Source organism: Falco rusticolus, chromosome 4, assembly GCF_015220075.1.
Source record: "Falco rusticolus isolate bFalRus1 chromosome 4, bFalRus1.pri, whole genome shotgun sequence".
NCBI classification, from domain to species: Eukaryota; Metazoa; Chordata; class Aves; order Falconiformes; family Falconidae; genus Falco; species Falco rusticolus.
The window spans coordinates 35,581,301-35,604,849 of NC_051190.1; the positions used below are offsets into that span (position 1 = coordinate 35,581,301).

Sequence of the window (23,549 nt, forward strand, 5' to 3'; positions counted from 1 at the left end):
ATAAAAAAAAAAAAAGAGCAAGAATTACCTGTAGAAGTGACCTAAAACTTACGTAGTTCTTACTAAACTTTGATCTTGGCTACCTGCTGGGAACTTTCCTTATGGAAGAATACATTAATGGCATTCCTACCAGGTTTTGATCTCAGTAACTAGGAGTATGACTGGGAAGAGTACCTGTCTAGCAAATAACTAGCAAAAAACACCATATACGTGAAAAAAAAGGCTAAAAGACATTTTCCTAAATAGACCTATATTCTCTATCATAGCACTATGATGAAACACTTATGTGCTTGCTGAATATATATTCTGCATTTTATAGCTACCAGGAAAGCATTAATTTATAAAACTTCAGAATAGCCTCAGTAACAGCACTGTGCATTTATCTTGTTAAATCACTGCCAAAACATGTGCTCCTGATTACAGGGAATTTGATTCAATGTTGAAATTATGGAAGAGGATATTTACCAGGCTACCAGTATGTAATGAACAGACAAGGACTGGGAGTGACAATTAGGATAAATGATGGATTTAATTTCTGAGAGTCCTCTTATTCATAATAAACATTATTTTTGCTGCTTTATCATGTATTTCTCCAATGGCAGAGAATTAAAATCCATGTATAACTCTTTGTATCAGCTACATGAGAAATTGCTTGTAGTATATCAATGTAAAGGAAAGTAGCAATATTGCAGAATGTTGATGTTGTCGAGATCATTACTAACACCTTTTGGAGTTCAGATTTCTCTGTGGGTACTTGAGTAACTGTATCTTGAGATGTAAAAACTGACTCTTGGTTGTGCTGGTTAATTCTGAGAGAAAGTTGTCAGGCGAACTTTGGAGAAAGCTAGTGTGCTGATGGGAACAGGCAAAGCTTGAAACTGGGTTCAGGTAAACAAATTTTTAGATATGCTAAACACTTATGACTGTACTTAAAGCTAATTGGAAATTATTCTTAAGATGCTTAGCCTTCCTGAAAATGAGATCACATTCGTAATACTATTCAGGTAAGATGTTGCTGCCAAATGAAGATACTACAAAAGGGCATGGACCTTGACCACCATTGCTTTTCCAAATGCAGTTCATATAAATGTATTTCTAACATGGCTTGATTTCTTCTGCATTTTCTGTTATTAGAAAGCTAAAGAAACTGTCCTCCTTTACCCTTCTGTTAATGAGCCACCTTGTTAACCTTTGCTGATTTGAAATTATGTCTCTCTGGAGCATTTCATTTGATGGAGAGGAAGGTGGTGTGCCAGTGGACACTTGCTATGTCACATTTCTTGTTGATGCACTTCAGAACTGTTGTGCCTCTTCTGTCCCTTTTTGCTTATAAAGGCATATTTTCTAGCAGTAAATAAACTACTGCATACATATCACATGCCCTGAGAATGACCAAAAGAGGGTGGAAAGAATTGCCGAGCACCTCAGATAGTTTGGAAAAGTTAGAACCTGTCAGTTCCGCGATATCTGTAATCTATTTTTTGTGCACTTATAAATTATTATTAAGAATATAAGAATTAGGAGAAATAAATCTGGGTAGCCAATTTTGCATTTGTACTTCTTAAACAAGGAAAATAAATGAATCACATGTTAATTTGCCTATCGGGAGGGCCTGACCTGGACAGGATAAGAGTAGGCTCCAGCAGTTTTGTTTTTGTTACAGTGCTTGTCTTTTTGGTTTGTGTTTTTTTTTTTTTTTTTTTTTTTAATTTAATGCAGATTTATAATGCTGTTTTGAAGGGTGTTTCAAAGCATTTTTGTGTCATGTTAATATTTCAGCATGTTCCAGATGTCATGTTCAAAATCAGTACAACTTCTATCCCTAAAAAACCCCAGATGTTATTCTTTGGTGAATACAGAAGGGAGAATTTCCAGCTCCAGCATACTTGTCACATAGTTTCAACGATCAGATAGTTTCCTTAATTTCTGTTAAGGATTAAGGATTCTGGGCAAGCTCAGAAATAAGGTTGTGGGCTCTGAAAGCAAGAAACATTTTATAATGAATCTTATTAGATGTGGAAATTTTAATCAGACTTCTGTACTTGTAGAGTTACACTGCACTATTGCAGTAATGTTTAACTAGCAGAATGTACTGGTTATGAATCTTAGGAATTTAAAAACAAGGTCTAGAAATGTAGCCAAATTTTACGCTCAATTTGAATGACTGAGTTCAAAGGGACAGTTGTGAGCAGCAGATTAATTGGTGCTCACAGTTCAGCACTATCTAATACTGCCTGAAAAATTAAAAGCCATAGACTTATATCATTCAGCTGTGGATGTTACAACAATTAGATGGTATATAAATCTAAAAAAAAAAAAAAAGTGAAAATGCAGTTTAGAATTGGATGTGCACTAAAGTGCAGTTATGAAGTTCAGTATTTTTCACTTGTTTTCTGAAATACCACAATTTCACTTAATTGAACTTAATTTCACATAATTGAACTTTCAGATGAGTACAATAAATAAATGGTGACTACAATAAATAAAGACAAAAAAATAAACATTGTGATACAGTGCTTTTAAAATTAAATAGCCAGTTAGGGCTTTGTTTTCTCTTGCATTGTGAGTAGTCCTCTGAGGACAAAGATCTCTACTGAGAAGAGGTGGCTTTAGGTTTTGGGCGGTTCAATTTTGTCATTCCCTCGGGTATCATCTGGGACTTTACCTGACAAATAGAAAGGTGGGAAAACTTCGTGTTTCCAGATGGGCTACTAAGCTGTGGTGTGGAAGATAATGTTCCATTTGGTTTTCAGTGATATAGGGTAAAGGAGACTATGAGGGCTTCAGAGAGGTGGAGATCTAGTATTTTGCTGCATGAATGAAAAAATGTTGGAGAAATAATGGGTTTGGATTCATCAAGATTTGGATATATTTCTGGAATAAAGGAAATTTTCACATGAGGGATGCATTTAAATGCCAGGACTCAGTTACTGGCACTTGAAGATCATAAAATTTATAAACTGAAAAGTTGAGGAAGGTTTACATATAAAGAAAATCAGATGTTTGAGATGGGAATAGGTATTTAAATAAACTAAACCTAATTAATTTAAACTCTATTGTAAAAGGAGCAACAAAAGCAAAAATTCATTACTGTAATATTTAACTGGAAAAAAGAGAATGAGGGAAAAAATTTGGAAGATGGTTAAAAAAAACCCTAAAAGGGTAGCTAAGATGGTTTGCAGGCATAATGGAGACTATTTAAAAACTTGGATATTGCTCACAGGAAATGCGTAACCCATTTTTAAAAACAGAGGGGAAAACCAAGAGAAGGATGGCTAAGTAGCAGTAAATAAATTTTAAAATATCAAAGCATTTAAGTTGCCTCCAAAGTAAAATAGAGGAATGTACACATTCTGGAGGAAAAAAGTAGAAACAGTGTTACAGGCCTCTTACAACTTGCAAAAGGCATAAAATCTAATAGTCTCTTTTGTACGTGTCAGGAAAAGGCCACTTGCTAAAGTCAGCAGGACAAATATTCAAGCTGAAGAAGAAGGTCTCAGAACATAAAATAGTAACAGAAGAATGCATATTTTAAAATCTCAGTTCACCATGGAGCTGTTATGGGGGAACTAAGTGATCTTTAAGGACCCTTCCAACCCATACCATTCTATGACTCTGATCCCTATTCTGGATTATTCGTTGTGGAGAATTAGCAGAGTGTCTGTTTTAAATGAAATACCAGTAGAAGATCTTATTGAACAAATAAAGAATAAATCTCTACATGCAATTCACCAGGAATTCAAGGGTGAAATAGCTGAAAACTGAGTGATAAATAGCTTCTGTCTTAGGTAGCAGAAGATTTTAAAGTCGGTAATCTGATACAATTTTTAAAAGGGTTTAGAGAAGTCTAAAACGAGAGTTGTTAGAAATCATTAGAAAAGGGACAGAAAACCAGAAAACTGTTATGCCATGTATAATCTCTGGTTTATCTGTGTGCAGTTCTAGTCCTCTCCAAAGAAATATATCAGAACTGGAAAGAATATGTGTGAAAAAATGAGGCTTTTTCATTTGAGGAGCTTATTAAAAATTTTTAGCCTGCAAGAAAGAAAACTGAGAGGGGAGTAAGATAGCAATCTTTCAAATAATGAAAGACACAGAGAGATTTTTAACTGTTTCAAAATGCAAATTGGAGCATCCATTGAAACTGCCAGCTTGCACTTTCAAAACAAGTGTGTGACAGCGGTTTTCTCCACAACATGTAATTGGGGTGCAAGACGTCTTGCCACAGGACTTGAGAATACTGAAAGTTTATGTGGGTCTAGAAAATAAATGAGCTAATTTAAGTTAAAAAAAATAATCAATCCAAACACAAGGACGTGACTTCTTTCTGAGGAAATCCCTGTATAGCAATATTACGGATGATAGATAACTTTTCTGCATAAATAAAACTACACCTTTTGTTCATATTTAAGTGTACTGAATAAAATACATTTCATAATTCACCCAAGATTTTTCTAAACTGTTGAAATCAATATACTTGGCAGTAACAGTACAATGGGAGAAACTTGGAGGTCATGGGGTAGGATTAACTGAACATGGCTTGTCTTTAATGCTATGTTAAGAATGAGTAATTCAGTCCTGAAACAGGAATAATAGGTATAATTAGGAAATCTCCTCCCTTCCACTAGTGTTTATCTTCTATGCATGGCAAGCTCACGCTAATGTTTTCAGAAGCACATCCTTTCTCTTTATACTTGCTCAGCTTTGTTTTGCTTAAAGTTTGTGTCTTGACTACTGTCTTGTCATTCATTAGCGCTGACAGATTACTAGTATAATTAATTTTGCATATGAGTAGAAAGATTAATTAGATGACCAGTTGATGTCCTTACTGTGAATCAACAAATTGTAAGGATTATTTAGATGATACTGGATGAAATTTTGGGCTGTGACAGGAGCTCAGACTAGACAGTCATAACAGTATCTTCTAGCAAGAACATTAGAACAATTATAGTTATCCACTTGAAGCCCAGAAGAAGCTTTAAAAGTTTATTCTCTTACAAATTTTGTGAGGCTATTTGTAAGTGGTAAACTGATTAGTTAAAAGTGTTAAAGGACCTAGCCATGTGTGAAGAAACCAATATATTTTGTACTAACTAACAGTTAAGAAAGTCTAGTCCTTTAAACAGGTAATCTAAATATTAGGTGGCTTTGTAAAATCAGGGTCATGCTGGCAAAAGTCAAGTCTTCTCTTAGACACATCCTCTCTTCTCTAGTTAGCAGTCATCAGAAAGCAGCTAGTTATTTGTGATATATGCACTTTGCTGCCCATCTTTTTTGTGAACCTTTTTTGTGAGGCTGATGTTGCTCAGTCAGCCTAGCATTAGAAAATAATTTTTTGTCTAGTATATCCACCGGGATAGACAGAATAAAATAAAACACTTGCATTTACATTTGACCTCTAGATGGTGATAGTTAATTGCAGTTTCTTTAGTGCCTGTGAAGCAATATATTATTGCAATAATATTATTTTATCCTATTTCTCAAGTGTAGAATATCTTTGTTATTTTCTGCATATGTTCGGATTCCACTTTCCTGTGAAGTACACAACAAATGCCATTAGTCATGCCTTTTGTTGCTATAATTACCAATGGCTGACACTTAAGATAAGGAAACCGAGATTTTGTGATTCTTAAAATGATACCAATATTTGAATCGCTACTTGTTTGTGGAGCAATAAACGTTTTAGATTATGCCAAATAAGATTAAAGAGAAATATGCTAATTAGACAAGACTGATGCTATTTGCATATGAATAGGACCCCCTAAGATCATAATCAATAAACATACTCCTCTTACAACTTTTTTATTCCTTTGAGTCTCTTCAGTCTTACTGTTTAATATTGACTAATATCTCTTCTCAAAATATTTCTTTTTCTATTACTTTCAATGATGTGCTGTTTTTCCTCTCGGCTTCCTCTCTGATGGAAGAGCATAATACCTTCCTATGAAGGGGCTATTATCATAAAATTGTTTAGGTTGGAAAAGACCTTTAAGATTGAGTCCAGCCATTAACTTCGCACTGCCAAGTCCACAGCTAAATCATGTCCCTAAGTGCCACATCTACACATGTTTTAAATAGCTGCAGGGATGGTGACTCCACCACCTCCCTGGGCAGCCTGTTCCAACGCTTGACCACCCTTTCAGTGAATGAATGTTTCCCAATATCCAATCTAAACCTTTCCTGGTACAACTTGAGGCTGTTTCCTCTTGTGCTACTGCTTGTTAACTGGGAAAAAAGACTGACCCTCACCTGTCTACAGCCTCCTTTCAGGTAGTTGTAGAGAATGATAAGGTCTCCCCTAAGCCTCCTTTTCTCCAGGCTAAACAACCCCAGTTCCCTCAGTGGCTCCTCACAGGACTTGTGCTCCAGACCCTTCATCAGCTTCATTGTCCTTCTTTGGATATACTCCAGCACCTCAGTGTCTTTCTTACAGTGAGTACCTGAATGCTCCTGCTTAAACAGAGGGAAGAATTTTCACAGAAATGCATCATAAAAGACACGGAAGAGAACAGTATCTGATGCTCAACAGTTTTTGAAGGGGAGAGTGCCCAGCAAATTCTTTGAGTGAGAGATGAAACAGTGAAAGCAAAGTCTGGGATCTGCCGGATGTTACTGTCGACCTTTAGTTTATACATGAGCCAGCATAGCCTTAGTATTTCATCAAAGGTAGAAATCTTTACAATGGAAGACAGTGGATAGACAGTTAAAGTAGTTGAAAAGTAGGCAACATTTCAAACCCAAAGCTGATTTTCGTTTCCCTTATATATGAGGAATTGGATTACTTCAGCAGCTGCAGTACGAAGCAAGCAAAAAGGAGAAGGAAATAGTCTTCTAATCATATTCCATCTCAGAGCAGCTCAGGGCAAGCAGAGAAGAAAATGGTCTAGAATGATTGGGAGAATTTGAGAGAAAGATGAGGCATGTGGCATTTTGAAAGAGAGTGGTTTGAGAGTGCATGAACCAAAAAAGTTGAATGTCCCACTTTTTCTGTAATGGGACCTGTGTCAGGAGGAAGCATCAGAGAAGCATAAAAGCAGGTAAAGGAGAAAAAAATTCAGATCGCTGGGATGGAGGGAGTATACAAAGGTGAGATCAGTCCTCAGAGACTTTTATTTATTTTTGTAAAGGAAATCGTAATACAACTTAATACACTGTTATGCTTATAGATATGCTAATCTGGATGCAAAAAATACTAAGAAAATCAAAGTAGAAATTAAATTTTCAATTTACTTCATACCTACTACAGAAAGAAGATAATAATTTTTATCCAATAAATATCTAGAATAAATAATAGTTACCGTATTTACAAACTGATCGGTGAGGTATCCTCCTTTCCCTGGCCAAAGCACCCAAAATACGATATTTGGAGAAAAAGCCAGCAGTTCTGTCGTTTTACCTATACTCTCCCCTGCAGAAACTTCTTTCACTGCAGTGGTTGTCATGCATTGCAGCGACTGTATCAGTTCAAAGTGCATGTTTGTGAAATGGTGTTAATTATTTTTTGGTATTATAAGTAACATTTCACTGTCAAAAAGAGCTAATTATGTTATTGAATGAAGTCTTCTGTGCTGATTTGCTTTGTATTTGGAATAAATACATTTTTTATTTCTTCCAGCAAAAGCATAGGCATACTGCTTTGGTCACTTTAGTGCTGTTTTTGGTGAATAGAAACAGAACTGTGGCTACAGAAACACAGTGAACATACTTCTGCACGTATGTAATTGAGTGGATAGGCCTAAAATGCATGACATATTTCTGTTTAGTAGAACAATATTGGTTGTTCTTAAGGTCCATGCTTTCATGTGCATTCTCTCATATATTTGACATTATATTGTTCATTTTTATGAACTAAATATCAAAACTTTGAAGATGTAACATAAGAAAATACAGTATTTGTAGTCTATGTGCAAGTAGGTAAAATGGTCTTATTGAGATAAAAGCTTGTTCACTTTAATTTCTGTTCTCTGTACATAGAAAGGCACACAAAAAGCTGCTCATATCACAGCTGAAAAGTTTCATTGTTCCGTTTGTTTTTCATTATGCAGAAATTCTTAAATTGGATCATTTTCAAAGCGGGAACTTAACCATAAATGCAGTCCTGCAGCTGTGTCAAAATATAACTTGCGTTTGTATTCTTTTCTCACACTTCAAAGGTAACTTTGGAGAATTCAGCTTGAATTTATATTCTAAACAGAATCCCATTGTCCTATAAAGTCAAGAAATATTACTGGTTCTTCCTTTTTTGCTATTTACTTCCCCTTCGGTTTCATACCTTTTACTACTTCTATATGGTTTGAGTGCAGAAATAATTTTGAGAAAAGCTTCCTAAATAAATTGAAACACATTACTCCTCTCAGAAAAGCATGCTATGAAATAGGAAAAAAAGAGAGTCCAGTTCCCTGAAAACAATTATTTCTTAAATTGTAAATTTTGATCAAAATCTCTTTAGCTTAGTGTTCCTGAATAATTAAGATATACATTACAGTTGAGTCAGTTTTAAGGATTTTTAAAACTTTATTATCATCATAAACCAATATTTGAGAAACAGAACAAGTAGTAGTTCTAGAAGCCCATCCCAGAACCTGTTGCACCTCAGGTTAAAATGAATGCATTTTCTTCTTTCCACAGAAAGACTGGTCTGTCATTTTTCTTAGATTACGTTAGCAATACTTTATGGAAGTACTGGCAGTTTCGTTTTCTGGAAATATCATGGGTTATAAGGTTTGTTTAACCAAATGTTACATTAACAGTTACTTGGGGGTTGTTGCAATGAATATTCCAGGCTTCTATAATGTCTGTAACAGCAAACTCAGTAAATGTAGAGAATCAGTAGATAAATTTTATTGATATTAACAAGTTTTGCCTAATATTTCCGAGCACTGAAATTATTTCTCTTTAGTCTTTTCTCTCCTTTATTTCATAAATAAATTGAACAGGCATTCTGAAATAGGTGGGTTTATTTTATAAATGGGAAACTCATAGCGAAAGCAGTGAAAATGAGTGGGTTAGGTAGTTGAGGAGAACTTTAGATGCAGATGAAATCTTGTCTCCTCTTACTACTTCCAGCTCTCCATCAGTAGTTCTGAACTAGACTTCTACAAGTCCCTGTCTCATGCTTGATGTTCCCTCTCAGTAGTTGTAGCAGAAGAGGATGTTTTTTTATGCTGTTTAGTAGATTACTTTTTGCAAGAATAAAAGAGAAATTATCCCTACTGTTAAGATTGGTAGAAGATAATGTGGGTCACAGTAGGATTAGAGTATTTTAGAAAATAATTTTAGTAGTTTAGAAGGTAATTTGGGGACATTACAAGTCTTGCAGTTTGGACCTGACATGAAATTATGATTATATAATACAATATATAATTATTTAAATTGAGTATTTCAAAGGTGAGAGGTAAAGGAGATGCAAGATTTTGGTGGTAGAGTCTGCCTATAAGAAGGGGAAAGGCTGAAATTACTGCAGTTTGAACTTCATCCATATCATCTCCTGGCATGGTTTTTTGAACAGATGTATCAACGTAGGTAGTCAGAGGAACAGTCTGTTCTATGTAACTTTTTTATTTGCTCCAACCTCACTTTGTCCTGTCTAGGGGAAAAAAAAAGAGGCAAAGTTAAGCACATAACGTGTCCCTCCCTGTACAATCTCTTCTCCCATCCCCCCATAATGTTCACATTGCCAGTCTTAGAAGATGCATAAAATCCATTTAAGAACTGTCATTCATTCATTGGTTTATCCTGCTGAGTCCTAGCAATATGCTGCTTAAGATATATATGTTCTGTTAGCGTGAGCAGGTTTGATTATTAATCTTCTCATCTTTTTTTATCTTAATCTGTTCTATCTCAGCAGATATTCCTGTATCTGAAGCAAATATTCCCATTTTATGGAAATATTTTATAGCTCCTTTACCAAGAACGAAATTCTAGCAAAAAAATTAAAGCATCTCTGCTGCTTCATGTCTACTTTCCTTTTTCTTTCTGTACTGAGTAATGAAGTGTTGTGGTAAAACTATGGACCAATGATATTCCAGAATTTTTTGAAGTGTTATTTAAAAGCAAATGTAAAGAAAACTTTCACCAGTCAAGTTCAGAAAAAAGTATGGTGCCACTTTGTGTGTTACGTTTTTGTATTCATGCTGATTGCATTCTCTACCAAAGGAGTTGCTGATTTCTTGTTTTTGTTGTTGCATGCTTGGGCATTGATTTTAAAGGCCTGTGTAACAAACAAGAGGATTTCTAGAAAACCCTGTTTTATTAATGAGGGAAAGGAAGTTAGAAATACAGTAATACACTAGAAATACAATAATGCAGAAATAATAGTTTTTCTCTCAGCTCCTTCTGTTTTGTCTGCCCTCCCACCCACCCCAATAATGCTGAGTTCAGCGGCAGTCACAGTAGCTTCCTTAGTGTTGATCAGTCTCATTTACATTCCCTATACTGCCCATCATAGTTTTTTTTCATTCTGGTAAGAAAAACTATGACTTTGTCCAGTATATCACTGATTCTTTACAAACTTTCTCTGTATTCGTTATGTCCTTTGAAGTGTTCTACTGCTGAAATGTTCTGACTTCTCTCGCACCTTGTGCCATTGAACTTTGTATACGGTTTAGTAGAGTTTCACTGCTTACCTTCCATTAGCATTTTCTCTCTCCTGACATTTTTGTTGCCTCTGGAATGGGATATAGATTCACAGGGTCTTTAACTTCAGCAGGTTTGTATTTGTGGAGCTCCCATGCACAGAGTTCTCTGGCTAGAATTTCATTTTTCATTATGTATTCAGATCATCTTACCAGGAAATGTGTGACACATTTGTAGGGAAGATTCAGGAATAACTTGGTTTAGGGAAGTTCCTTTCTGTTACTTAATCTGATATTTCTATAACAATGAATGTCATTGCAACAGAAGATTCTCTAATATTCCATTCAGTATCTCTTTCTATCTACAATGCTTGAGACCCAAAAAGTGAATCCTAAATATACCAACATATATTTTGCATCCAAAATGAAGGGAGCCCATTGTAGACTTCTGCACACCTGAAGAACGAGTGTTGAGTATAGGCATTTAATCTGTGAAGGTGCAATGGAACTGAAGCGAGTTGGAATTTTGGCATTTGTCCTTTCTACTCCTCAGGCTTTTATACACAAGTAGTGATGAACTGTGTGAATAATTACTAGTCTGTTATTGGGATTTGTTAACAGCATTTTTTACTCAACTGCTTAAAGATTCCTTAACATATTAAAGAAACTTTTGGCACAAAAACCAGTACCATGGGAGTAGGATTTATTCATTTCAGCATGCAGTCATTAAACTAGTGTTTTCAAATCGGTTTTCAGAAGTTTTTTGACATTTCAATAATATTAAGATAGCAGGTAGTTGGCTGAGAAACAAAATAGGAAATTACTACTGTTTTTGCTATTTCTCTTCAAGTCTTTGACTTTAAACATGTTTGTGATGAGAAAATAACAGACTAATTAATTATATATACTTAATAACTGAAATTTTTATTTTCAGCTGCTGTAAATCATAGCTACAAAAAAGTTACCTATCAGACTTTATATAGCAGACCCAATTGGAAAGTGCTCCTAAGTTACAAGCAAAAGCTACTGAATTAATTTTTTTATATACAAAAGAATATTGAAGTAGTATCTTTTGTCTACAGTCCAACAAGCAGTCTAGTGGTGATTTCGATTTGGTCTGTAAATTTTCTTTACCTTGAAAATTACTTAATTAGGTTAGGAAGTGGATTTCTGGAAAACATGGGCATTTGAAAGGAAATGTGGTGATTTGGAATTGATTTTTAAATTGATCAGATAGTGAGCCTAAGAGTAGTCCTTTCAACTTCCTATAACATGATCTTAAAATACTGTTCTGTATTTATGTCATTTTTTAAGGTATTTTCAGTAGTAGAAAGTAGTGCTGCCCTAGGGTGCAGCATAATTATTTGGGACAAACATGCACAAAAATGTACTTGGCAGCTACAGATTCCATTTCTGATTAAAACAGCATGAATGAAATTGTGGATACATTAAAGGTAGTAGGAATAGTCATAATGACTTCTAAGACAATTTCAAACAGTGCATCTCAAGTTGCTTGATTCAGTACTATTTTTAAATTCTGTCTACAAAGATAATTGTTCCATGTTATTCCTGTGATTAAGTTGTATGATCTGTATTTGTTTTAAATGAGACTAACTATATGCCTTATATGACTAGCCTAGAATAAGTTTATCCAAGCAGTTTTATATTTAGGATTTACTTTGTTTGATTTCCCAACTGAATTTGCATTAAGTGTCTTGAAGTATCTCGGCTTGTGAATAGTATTCCCTGTTGAGATAACAAAGCTTTAAATGTGTATTACATCATGAACTTTAATATGCCTTTCATACTCTATTATATGATTGTCAATAAATTCAATATGGCACAGTTGTTACATTTTCGTTTCTTACTGTCTAAAAGAAAACAATATTGATGTACATAGAACAGGAAGAATTTTGTTAGCAGTTTCATCTAAGAAATTAATCTATGTTTTTGCAGTCCTTAAAAATTCCAATTACAGTGTACTGGATTCCTTAATTATTTAACTGTAGGTTACAGATTATCAGGTAATACTGAACTGTGTGATTCACCGCATCACATGTGCAAAGATAACTGCTCAGTTAAATTAGGATTTCCATATTTAATAACTTGGTTAAAAATAATTCAAGCTTTTTTGTCATCCCTGCCCCCTGCAGGGAAGCTGAAATGAATCTTGGGAATGTATAAAAAATTTCAGTCAATATGCTGGTTGAAGTGAGCGCAGGGAGGGAGAAAGGTTAGAGCTGGGTGAATAAAGAATATGTAATACAGTTTTTACTACATTAAATTAACTTTATTGAAAATACGCAAAATACTTGCATTTCATATTTCCCTTCATGGATTTTCAGAGATGAACTGAATTGTTAAAACAGGTGGTCCTGTAGGTGTTTAATTATCTTTATCCAGGCTTTACTTTCAAAATGAAAGGAGGTCTGAATACTTCTTGTAGACCTGTTGTAGTGGTTCCATCATTACACTATCTGAATTCTTGTACCAAAACTAGTTGGATTTGTGTTTAGATACACATTTGTACTTCACACAATACTCTGAATCTTTTGTATTCTTAGAAGTGCTAATTTTGGAATTACTATATTAATTTAATTTTTTGTCATCATCATGAAACATGATGAAATATATAGTAACCCCAAAATACACTTGTTATTCAATAGAATCAAATAATATGAATATATGAATATTTTTCTACAGTGAAATAGTTTGGCAGAAGTTGCATGGTGTATTTTGTTTTGTTGCAAGACAGAAGCCTTCTATAAATTTGAGACCAAACCAAAGGAAGGCTGCGTAAGCTGCTTCTGTGGGAGAAGACAAGACATCACTGGATCTCTGAAATACCATGAGTCCTTAGTAAAATTTTATTTTTCCTAAGCACCTGGCAAATCTAAAGGAGAAAGGACCATGTTAATGTTTCAGTCATCACGAGAAGCTACAATTCCATGTTGGATTCAAAATCCAAATTTCATTTTTTCCTAGCATTCATGAAAATACAGTTACTGCCCACTGTGTGTGGTAGATCTTGTTGCTTTTTTACATAAGCATTCTCCTGATACTTGCCTTACAATTTACTAAATTACTGGGGTTTTTTTGAGAAGCAAGGCAATGCAGTGTCATCAGTACTATTCCAGCTTAATTTGTGATGCAAAATACTGAGATAAACTCACACATGAGAATGAATGAGCTACAGATTCCACAGAAGCAGCTAAGGAAAGGGTCACTCTGGATCTTGAGTTTTGATGCTTGGTTTATAGTTTCTGACTTGTGCTATTTCAGCATTCTTTAAAACTGTGGGCTTGTTTCAGTAGAGGAAAGGTTATTGCCTAGTAATGAATGAAATCTCAGCTTTCTCTAAGTATATTTCACTTCTGCATGAAATGTTCCTAGAGAACGTGAATATTTAGCATGTAATTGGTAATATGCTCATGAAATAATTCAGTGGCAAACAAAAACAGAAAATCACAAAAACTACAGCTGTGTTAAATTATACTTAATGTCCTATACAAACAGAAAGAATGAACTGTGTTTATTTTCCAAACAATAAAATTTCTAGTTTAGTTTTCAATGTAATTTTTTTTAGAAAGTAAATTAAATTTCATACTTTGGGTAAAATCATGTTTTGCAATTCTGATGCTGCAAAGCTAATTTACAAAGTTGAAAAATTGTTTTGAGTACATAGAAATCAATTTTATAGTGGTATAAAAATATTTTTTCCTTTGGTCACTGGCTAATAGAATATGCTGGAAACCATGGTAACAAAAAGTGCTACCATGTTTGCCCCAGAGTCTTGTTAAAATGAGCAAGCTATGTTTGTCTTGTTTGATATAATAAAAAAAGAGGAAAAGAGAAGGAGAAGGACGAAGGGAGAAGATTGACCTGTACAACAGAAACAGCAAATATACAGTCAGAGATGTATCTATGAGTAAGTAATCCTGGAAATGCTGGTACCATTTCATCATGAATGTGAAGGTGTTAAGCCATGAAGCTGTAAAGAGTAAAGGGAATATATTAGCTCAATGGTTTGTCTTTAAATTGTTTCCTTCCGTATCTGTATTTTGCAGGTGTATATTAGGATAAAGGATGATGAATGGAATGTTTATCGAAGATACGCAGAGTTCAGAAGCTTGCATCATAAGTTACAGAATAAATACCAGCAAGTGAGGACTTTTAACTTTCCACCAAAAAAGGCCATTGGAAACAAGGTACTTAAAAGAACTTACAGTATCAGCAAGAGTTGGGGAAAAAAAACCCTTTCCTGTCCACACACACACAAAAAAGATGTGACTGTCATAGATATTTTTTACACGTGCTAGACAGTCCCTGCTATTTTTATACAGACAGCACTCATCAGCTGCAGATTCACTGCTAATATAGTTAATGCATTGATTTTTCTACTCACTTAAAAGGAAACTCTTTTGGTTAAATGAAATACTGATGACATATACAGTAGACAAATGCACAAAACCCCCATAACTGTACCGGACAGCTGTATATGTAAAATGTAATTTTTTACTCCATTATTTTCAATAAATGTCAGCTATTAACACCGATCAGTAATTAATTAAATATCTCTGTAAACTTTAAAAAGTATCAGTCTAAACTCATTACATTTCCTATGCTGTTCACCAATTGTTGTAAGTTCTTTGAACCAGCTTTTTGAAGGCATTTGGGTTCTTAATTCCCATAATCTGTGTCTTTGTGTTTTAGTTCTCCCATTTTAAAATGGGCCTTCCTGCGTTTTCCTTTCACAGGGATTTTGCAGGAAATACAGTAAATATTGTACTAAGTATGTAGTAAATATGTAGTATCATGTAATTGAGTCCTTAATCACCAAAACATTAAGAAGTTCAAGAGCTTAAATACCCATTGCAATATATACCATAAATCCAGTAAGGATTGAGAAGTAATCAAAGTGTAAGAATGATCTGAAAAAATTATTTATCATAAGTAAAACATTTAAAACATGCTTATGACTAAAAACATCTCTATGAAACCACTGGGTGCTTAAATCAACATTGCTAATGTTAATCAAATTTGTTAGCTTTTATATGGGATTTTCCCCTTTGTTTTTTTTTTTTTTTTTGCCATATTATCACTGAGTTCTTGTATCAAATATCTAAGAAGCACCAACCATAGTGATCAGTGAAGTCATCAAAAGAAAGCTGACATGATGACTGAAATACTTCAAGATCTTAATGACATTTTATTTGACCTAAGACCACATTAATACATGTATCACTAAAATGCCAGAATCATGTAATTATATCTGTTGCAACTTGTCCATGATAGGAAAAAAATCATAATTGATGATTCGTATGAAGTAATACAAAATTTTAAAAATAAATAGAAAAAATAATATATATAAACTTCTTAATGGCATTCAGATGTCAGTCAATGTTTAAAAATAGTAACTCTGATCTGACTTCAAATAATTTCCCATGTGTTCCATAAAAATGAGTAGTTAAGCTTGGCACACATGATACGAAGGGAGTAGTGATGCATATAATCTGGAATAAGCGGTGGTGATACAAATATATCTGGAATTTTTCAATAAAATCTGTAAGTCTGTTTGCTTGGCATAAAGTCCAGAGTTAATGTAGTTGTTCATTGCCCACTGAACTAGTAAATGAAAGTACTTATGAAAGCTTTTCTGCTTTTTTTCTATATATTAGATCATGCGTTTTTCATTTCATTTTCAATGGATAGTTTTGTAATAAAGCAATGTATTTTCTTCTTTGTTACATAATGAATTCTTCTTTTTTGAAGTGATGGAGTATCAGCCTCTTCAATAAATTACAAAAGCCTTCTTTTAAGCTTTTTTTGATAGTCTTTCATCCTTAATTACTTTAAATACTAATTGAATTACAATTTCAGTTGCACAACTGATGCGTACAAAATTATCAGTTGAGCAACTCATTAAAAAATTTGCATTGCTTATTCTTTCAGTGCTTTAGCTTTGGGCCAAAATTCTACTGTAATCATGCCTAAGCCCACGATCACTTTCTGTCATATAAGATACTTTTTCAGAGATCTGTTCTTTACAGAAAGAAATGGGTGCCATCCATTGCACTCCTGAAAGACTCCTATGATGAGACATAAGCTAGTTGTATAATTGGAATTGATTAGTGATTATATTTCTGGGTACCTGCTGTAAATATCTTACAAGTCACAAAACAGTGCTTTCACATCAGCTTTGCAAGAGCTTACCTCAGTTTATCACACAAGAGTTTATTTCCACAGTACATTGCGTAGGCAAATTTTGGTCCTTTTAGTGGTACTATTTTTAGTACCATGTCATGGTACATATTGCATTTAGGAATATTGCATGGTTTTCTGTGGTGTGGTGAATCATGCTTCAGGAACAATTACCCTGCAGATCCAGCAAAAGTAGTAGCTCCTTGGAACACATTGCACTGTGTGACTGAATGAGATGAGTTAATGGCCTTGAGATGGCCCTTTTTTCCATGACAGAGCAAGTTGAAGTAAATGGAATGTTAAAAAACTCCATGTAAAATTAATTCATGTGGGAATGTCTGTCTTGGAATTCTGTAGAACTTTCAGTTTAGGATGAGGGATTTGTGCAGGATGTTAGACGTGCAAATGTTTGGTAATAAACAGTAGAAGAGATATTATCAATCTACTGTTTTCAATACTTTTTTAACTTTAGTGGCTACAAAAGTATGTTCCCTTTTATGTATACTGTTACATTACCATAGAAAGTTTTTCGCTCTGATATTATACTGTTTTTAATAGAATTGCATCTGCCTTGCCATTTCTAGATTAATCAATAGAATATTAAATCAGTGCCTGAACGGTTTCAGAAGCTAAATTCTGCTAATAGAAGTATCTCTGTTCAGTTTACATCAGTCTGTGGTTTTCATCTCCTTCACAAATCTTCAGTGCTACTAGATGCCCAGATAACACAGTGGTAAAACATAGTCCTCCATATGTAAATGGCTAAAAATGACTATTTTGCAGCTTTTGGAAAATGGTGGTATGTGCTTTTATATCCTTCAGGTCTGTACCTGACTGATGTTACTCATTGCATATCTTCAATACACTGTGTTTGGTACTGTGAGGCTAATGAAGGTGATATGCTTATTCTAAATATTAGTTTAATTTTAGGCTAGCTAAAATTAAACTAATTTTAGGGTTTTTTTTACTAAATATTAGTAAATATTTAGTAAATATCTAGTAAATATCTAAATATTAGTGCACTGAAAGAGGGTTTTGCTGTAATTGATTTCTCCCTTAAATACCCAGCACTAAATTTGGTGTTCAGTTGCGTGTCTCAGATTGAGGGAACCTCCGAGACCACAAGAGGACACCATGCTCTACAGAATGACCTAGAACCACTGCTGCAGAGTCACAAAATACTATCCATTGTTTTGCTATGCAAAATATTTGAGCCCTGAGGAGGGAACTTGGCTAGAAGAGAATAATGTAGAAAAAACTATTAATTTACATGCGTATTTTTCCTGCTTACTGCAATAGAAATCAGGGAGGTCAGGTTCAAATGCAAAGTTGCAGAGTTTGACACAGGGAAAATGCAGAACAAAAGCAGAATTTCAGCTGAATGAGGATTCTTAAAAGTGAGAAAATCAAGTGTTTATTACTGCATATATATTGTCATCAAGTAGCAGTTACATCTGAAAATATTTGACTATTGTAAAACAATGGATTAAGAATCTAATATTTATATTCTAATTGTTATGTTTCAATGTGTTTTTGCCTTAAGTTGGGACAGTTTATCTGAACAGTTCATGTTCATGATCTTTCAACAAATTATGTATGTAGGATTAGAAACTAGCTTTTATGCTTGAGGAAAGCATAAATTTAATATACAGAACACCAACTAGTAGAAAGTGAACAGAGAAGAGGGAAGAACACTGCTTTGAAAAAGTAACATTTTTTCGATTGCAAACAAGAATGTGTATTTGCCTTTCAGGTTGGTAACCTTATTTTCAGTGTATCAGTTCAAACATTTGAATAAAGTCAGTTAGAACTAATGCAAAGAAATGAAAAGAATAGATTAATTTATAAATGTTGCTTTGAATCAACCCAGAACTGGTAATTTAATTACTGAAGGAGCATGTAACAATAATGCTTGCAAGACACCATGTCTGAAGTTTCATACATACCAGTTCCTGTGCTGTATATTTTCTACTAATGGTCTTTCAGTGCTGGTAGCAAAAAGTTGACAAATTTTCCTTACAAGAATAAGTGTCTTCCTTCAGTTTATCAATGTTTTGTTTGAGTGAAAACAAGAAATGTATTTGTTCTCTTTTGTTGCATGTATAAGAAAAATGTCATATATTCATTGTATATTTTTGTACTTCTTTTGTAAACTGCAGATCACTTTATTTAAAACTTAAAAATTTGAACTGTATTTTTAAGATTTGAACTGTTTATTTTTGTAATTTTAAACCACTGTGCCCCCTTATCAGCCTGGTTTGTGGTTTGCTAAGTATTTTAAATGTAGGTGTATATACCAAGACTTGTAATTTCAAGCTGGTTTTCTTGCATGAAATAGGTTTTTGCCTTTTAGCTAGCCTTCAGGTACTTTGGATCTTTTGCATTCATACTTCCACTGTTTAAGTCCTTGTGACTACTGCTTTCCTGTCAGGTTCCTGACCTGTCCAAAGGACTGGTTTGGTTTATAAACCAGCACGCTCTAGTTTAGAGTGTGCTGAGTTAGGTGAAGCTCATGAAGAGAAGCTTCATCTATATGTATTAATACATGATTGCAAAGAGATCCCTGCATGCTTTTGCATAGAAATATAGCTTATGGTTTTTTCATTGAAAATGAGCCTTTACATTTAGCTTTGGAAGTTTGTCAGTGCTGTGTTGATGTCTCACTTCTTGAAATGTTTCTTTCAGACTAATGGTTAAATAATAATATGGAGAACTTACTGGACCTATTACTCTTAATTTTTGAACACTGCATTGTCCTTAAAATCTCGGTTGCTACTTCTGCCTTGGGCAGATTCTAACAGTTAAAGAATGGATTTTAGTAACTGAGTAAACACCTAATTAAGTCTCCTCTTGCAAGGGTATTGTCCCAATAGAGGACATATCAAAATAGAAATGGTTCTTTGCTTCCACTGGAAATGTGAATTCAGTGATTGAGTGTGTAGAAATTGAATAAGGTAGTTTTCCACTGAGTGCTGACTTGACTGCATGATATCCTTTGCTTTCCTTTAAAACATCGGATACCCCATATGGAAAGAATATACAGCACTCTTCTGAGATTAGGAGAGAGTGACTTTGCCATGACTCCTCAGCTGCATAGGAGGAACAATACAGAAATCTAAAATGAGTTTTCTGTCTAGGAGAAAATGTTGAGAGCAACATCATTCATCATTTTTATCCCATGCAACTGAAGTCTGTGAGCAGTTTCTCTAGCCATAGCTTGTTTCATGGTCAAGTGTTAGTGCAATAAAGTATATGTGTCCCTCTCACCTATCAGTAACTAAGCTAAATTGTATGTTACTCTGCGTAATTGTTTTAAAAGCTTGTAAATGCGTTTATGTTTCTCAAAAGCTATATATTTGTATAGACATATATACACATATGCATATGACAATATCAAAGACAGCATTTAGGATATATATGAAGTTGGTTTCTGGAATGTATCTTGTAATTCTGAAAGTTCTATTTACCAGGGACTTTATCTTTCTCCCATTTATGTCAGTGGAGATTGCTTCCTTCCCCACCCCCTCAGCACAGCTGCTTTTTTATCAGTGTCTGCTCTGTTTGCCTGTTGCTGAAGATAGTGAAGCGTTTAAGACAGTCTGCAGGATAACTGTTTTAGCATTAAAAGGTACAGCAGGTAAAGATTTTATTTAGAAGAAAAGAAAACAACATAGCTTGTGTTGTATGCTTGTAATGTATACTGGTTTTTAAAAGTTTATCAAGAATTGTCTAGCTCTGTGTGTGTATACGTATATACATGATATAATTTGAAGCCATTCAAATTAGAGTTTCAATTTTAATATTTTCTTAAGGGTTTCACATTATGCTGTTGACGTGTAAGCCCTGTTATGCATTTCCTTACTGTAAAAAGTTGATCTGCCCTTTTGGGCCAGCAGGACCTGTCCACCCAGTGACAAGTACTGTTATAGTTTAACCCCAGCCAGCAACTAAGTACCGTGCAGCTGCTCGCTCACTCACCCCACAGAGGGATAAGGAGGAGAATTGGAAAGAAATATAAAACTCAAGGGTTGAGATAAGAACACTTCAATAAATAAAATAAACACAATAATAATAATAATTATAGCAGTTATAATGAAAAGGAGGGAGAAGGGAAAAGGAATTAAATCCAAAGGGAAGGGAAAAAAACCAAGTGATGCACAACTTGTGTTGTTGACTTGCATTGAAATCAGACATACATATATCTGTGCTTTTGTACTTTATGGGGTTTAGTAGCTCATAGAAACTATACTTCATCAAATTAGTTTGTCAAAGTCATATTGTCAGAGGAAGCTGTGACTTAGAAAGCAGAGAAGAAAGCAAAACTTCTAGCTAATGCCTTTGGGGCAGTGGGCTAAATAATATTTCTTAGTACTAAGCTTTGATATCCGATGTCTTCAAGTAGAATTAGTAGAAAATTATGACTGATGTTTCAGAACTGGAATACATTTATTAAAGGAGATAAGCTTTGCAAATGTAAATCTTTAAGTTATATATTAAAAAATTGAAGTTAAGGATTGCTTTCATTAATGCTTCCTTAATTTGATTTTTGGATGATGTAATATAGGTGCTTAAATTCTGTATTGTTCTTGATTTTCCAAGTGAGTAGATTTTAATGTTCAGTGCTCTTAGTGGATGTAACTAACATATTGAGTTATTTTCATATGCTGTTTTGCCTTGTGGATTTTAGGACAAAAATGTAGCTAATATAAATTTGACAGACATACTTGTGCTGTAGTGTGGTTAAAAAGAAAACAAAGGGATCCATTTGTATTGTGTTCAAATCTGGAAAGGAAATCAAATTAATCATATATGTATAGCCATATGCATTAGTTCTATAACACTGTGTTTTATGGCATTCTAAAGCCATAAAATAAATTTTGTTCTCTAAGTTCACCAAGTTACTTCATAACTGGAAAATTCAATCCTCAAAGTAGTATGAGCTTTAGGTAGCTGTTGAGATTAAATGAATACAATCTAGTTTTCAAATAGGTACCTTAGCTGAAGTACCATACAGACAGAAAAAAAAATAATTTCAAATTTGGCATAATTATTAAGATTTCTAGTCACAACATACCTCTTTTCTGACACTGTCACCTACACACTAAGGGGGACTACAGAGTATATTCCAGATTTTGAATCCAGATCCTCTGGGGTTTCTACTGGAAAAGACTGCAGTTGATGTTTCATGTATACAGCACTTAGAAAAGAGCATTCAGTTCTTCTTCATTTCCATTTTTTTTGTCATATCACTATCTAAGAGAACAGAAATAAGTCAGTAGGAATTGGTTGGCTTTTATATGACAAATACTTTATAGCAAACAATTCATCTTCAAGTTCTGTGGTATGAAATGTCTGGGTTACCTGAAACTCAGCATGAAGATTAAAGCTAGCATAGTGCAGAGTAGTATATTTCATTTTCGGTGGTTTAATTTAGGAGGTAAACGGTTTGCCAACTCATACTTCTCCAGTATCAATACAGGCTGGGTGGGGGATGGATTGAAAGCAGCCCTGAGGAGAAGGACGTAGCGGGGCCAGTGGATGAAAAGTTCAACATGGCCTGACAGCATGCTTGCAGCCCAGAAAGCCAGCCGAACCCGGGGCTGTATCAAAAGCAGTGTGGCCAGCAGGCTGAGGGGGGTGATTCTCCCCCTTTGCTCTGCTCTGGTGTGACCCTACCTGAAGTGCTGCCTTCAGCTCTGGGCCCCCAGCATGAGGAGGACACGGGCCTGCTGGAGCGAGCCCAGAGGAGGCCCTGAAGACGATGAGAGGGCTGGAGCAGCTCTCCTGTGAAGCCAGGCTGAGAGAGTTGGGGTGGTTCAGCCTGGAGCAGAGGAGGCTCCGGGGGGACCTTACAGCACCTTCCAGTGCCTCAGGGGGCCGGCAGGAAAGCTGGAGAGGGGCTTTTTTGCAAGGGTGGGAAGCAACAGGACAAGGGGTAGATTTAGATTAAACATGGGAAGACATTCTTCACTGTGAGGGTGGTGAGACGCTGGCCCAGGCTGCCCAGAGCAGCTGTGTGTGCCCCATCCCTGGCAGTGCCCAAGGCCAGGCTGGATGGGGCTGGGAGCAGCCTGGGCTGGGGGGAGGTGTCCCTGCCCGTGGCAGGGGGGTTGGGACTAGGTGATCTTTAAGGTCTCTTCCAACCCAAACTGTTCCGTGATTCTATGATCTCTTTCAGAATGTCTCACTGAATTAATGCATTCATTAATGTGCTCATTTGGTGTTGAAGTGTAATATTGAGTCTTTTCAGGTCACAGAAATTTGCTGTTAATTGCTGAAGTTTAGGAAGAAGGGAAGCAGACTATTTACAGCATGCAAAAAAAAAATTGCCTGTCAAGAGATGTTTTTTATTTTTGTTGTCTTGTAATTTCGTAGTTAAGATAAGCAACTTATTTTAACAAATTATTGAAGATAGCGCCCATAGAAACAGTTCAGATAGTGTTGCTTTACATCATGACATTATGGGGGACAAAAAAAGTAATGTAATTTACATGCTGCTTGGACAACTGTTAGATAAAGTATTGCAGTTTTATAACTGCTCATGCATTATTTAGGTATTCTAGTAGCCTCCTGGTATAAAGCAAAAATATAAAAATATTTTTCTAAATTTATTTCTTATTGTGATGGTGATGCTGAATTACCAAGTTACTTGGATTAATAAATTTCCTTTCAGAGAGATCTTGGCAGAGACACCTGATTACAGAAATAAAACTAAAATTTTCTTTCTTTGAATTTGAAATTTTACCCACATTTTTCTGTCTTTCTGGACCTATC

At 34.8% G+C, this 23,549-nt stretch overlaps 1 protein-coding gene across 2 annotated transcripts in view; it reads left to right on the forward strand.

The window, feature by feature from the left end:
• SNX29 (sorting nexin 29) overlaps positions 1-23,549 on the forward strand; it is a 104,018-nt gene that overhangs the window by 69,167 nt on the left and 11,302 nt on the right. For both annotated transcript variants that reach the window (XR_005104166.1, XM_037387282.1), the window contains exon 19: positions 14,642-14,782. Coding sequence is in view for 1 of the 2 variants with exons in the window: in XM_037387282.1 (XP_037243179.1) it covers positions 14,642-14,782 (141 nt within the window). In the remaining variant the exon portion in view is untranslated. The remainder of the gene's footprint in view (positions 1-14,641; positions 14,783-23,549) is intronic.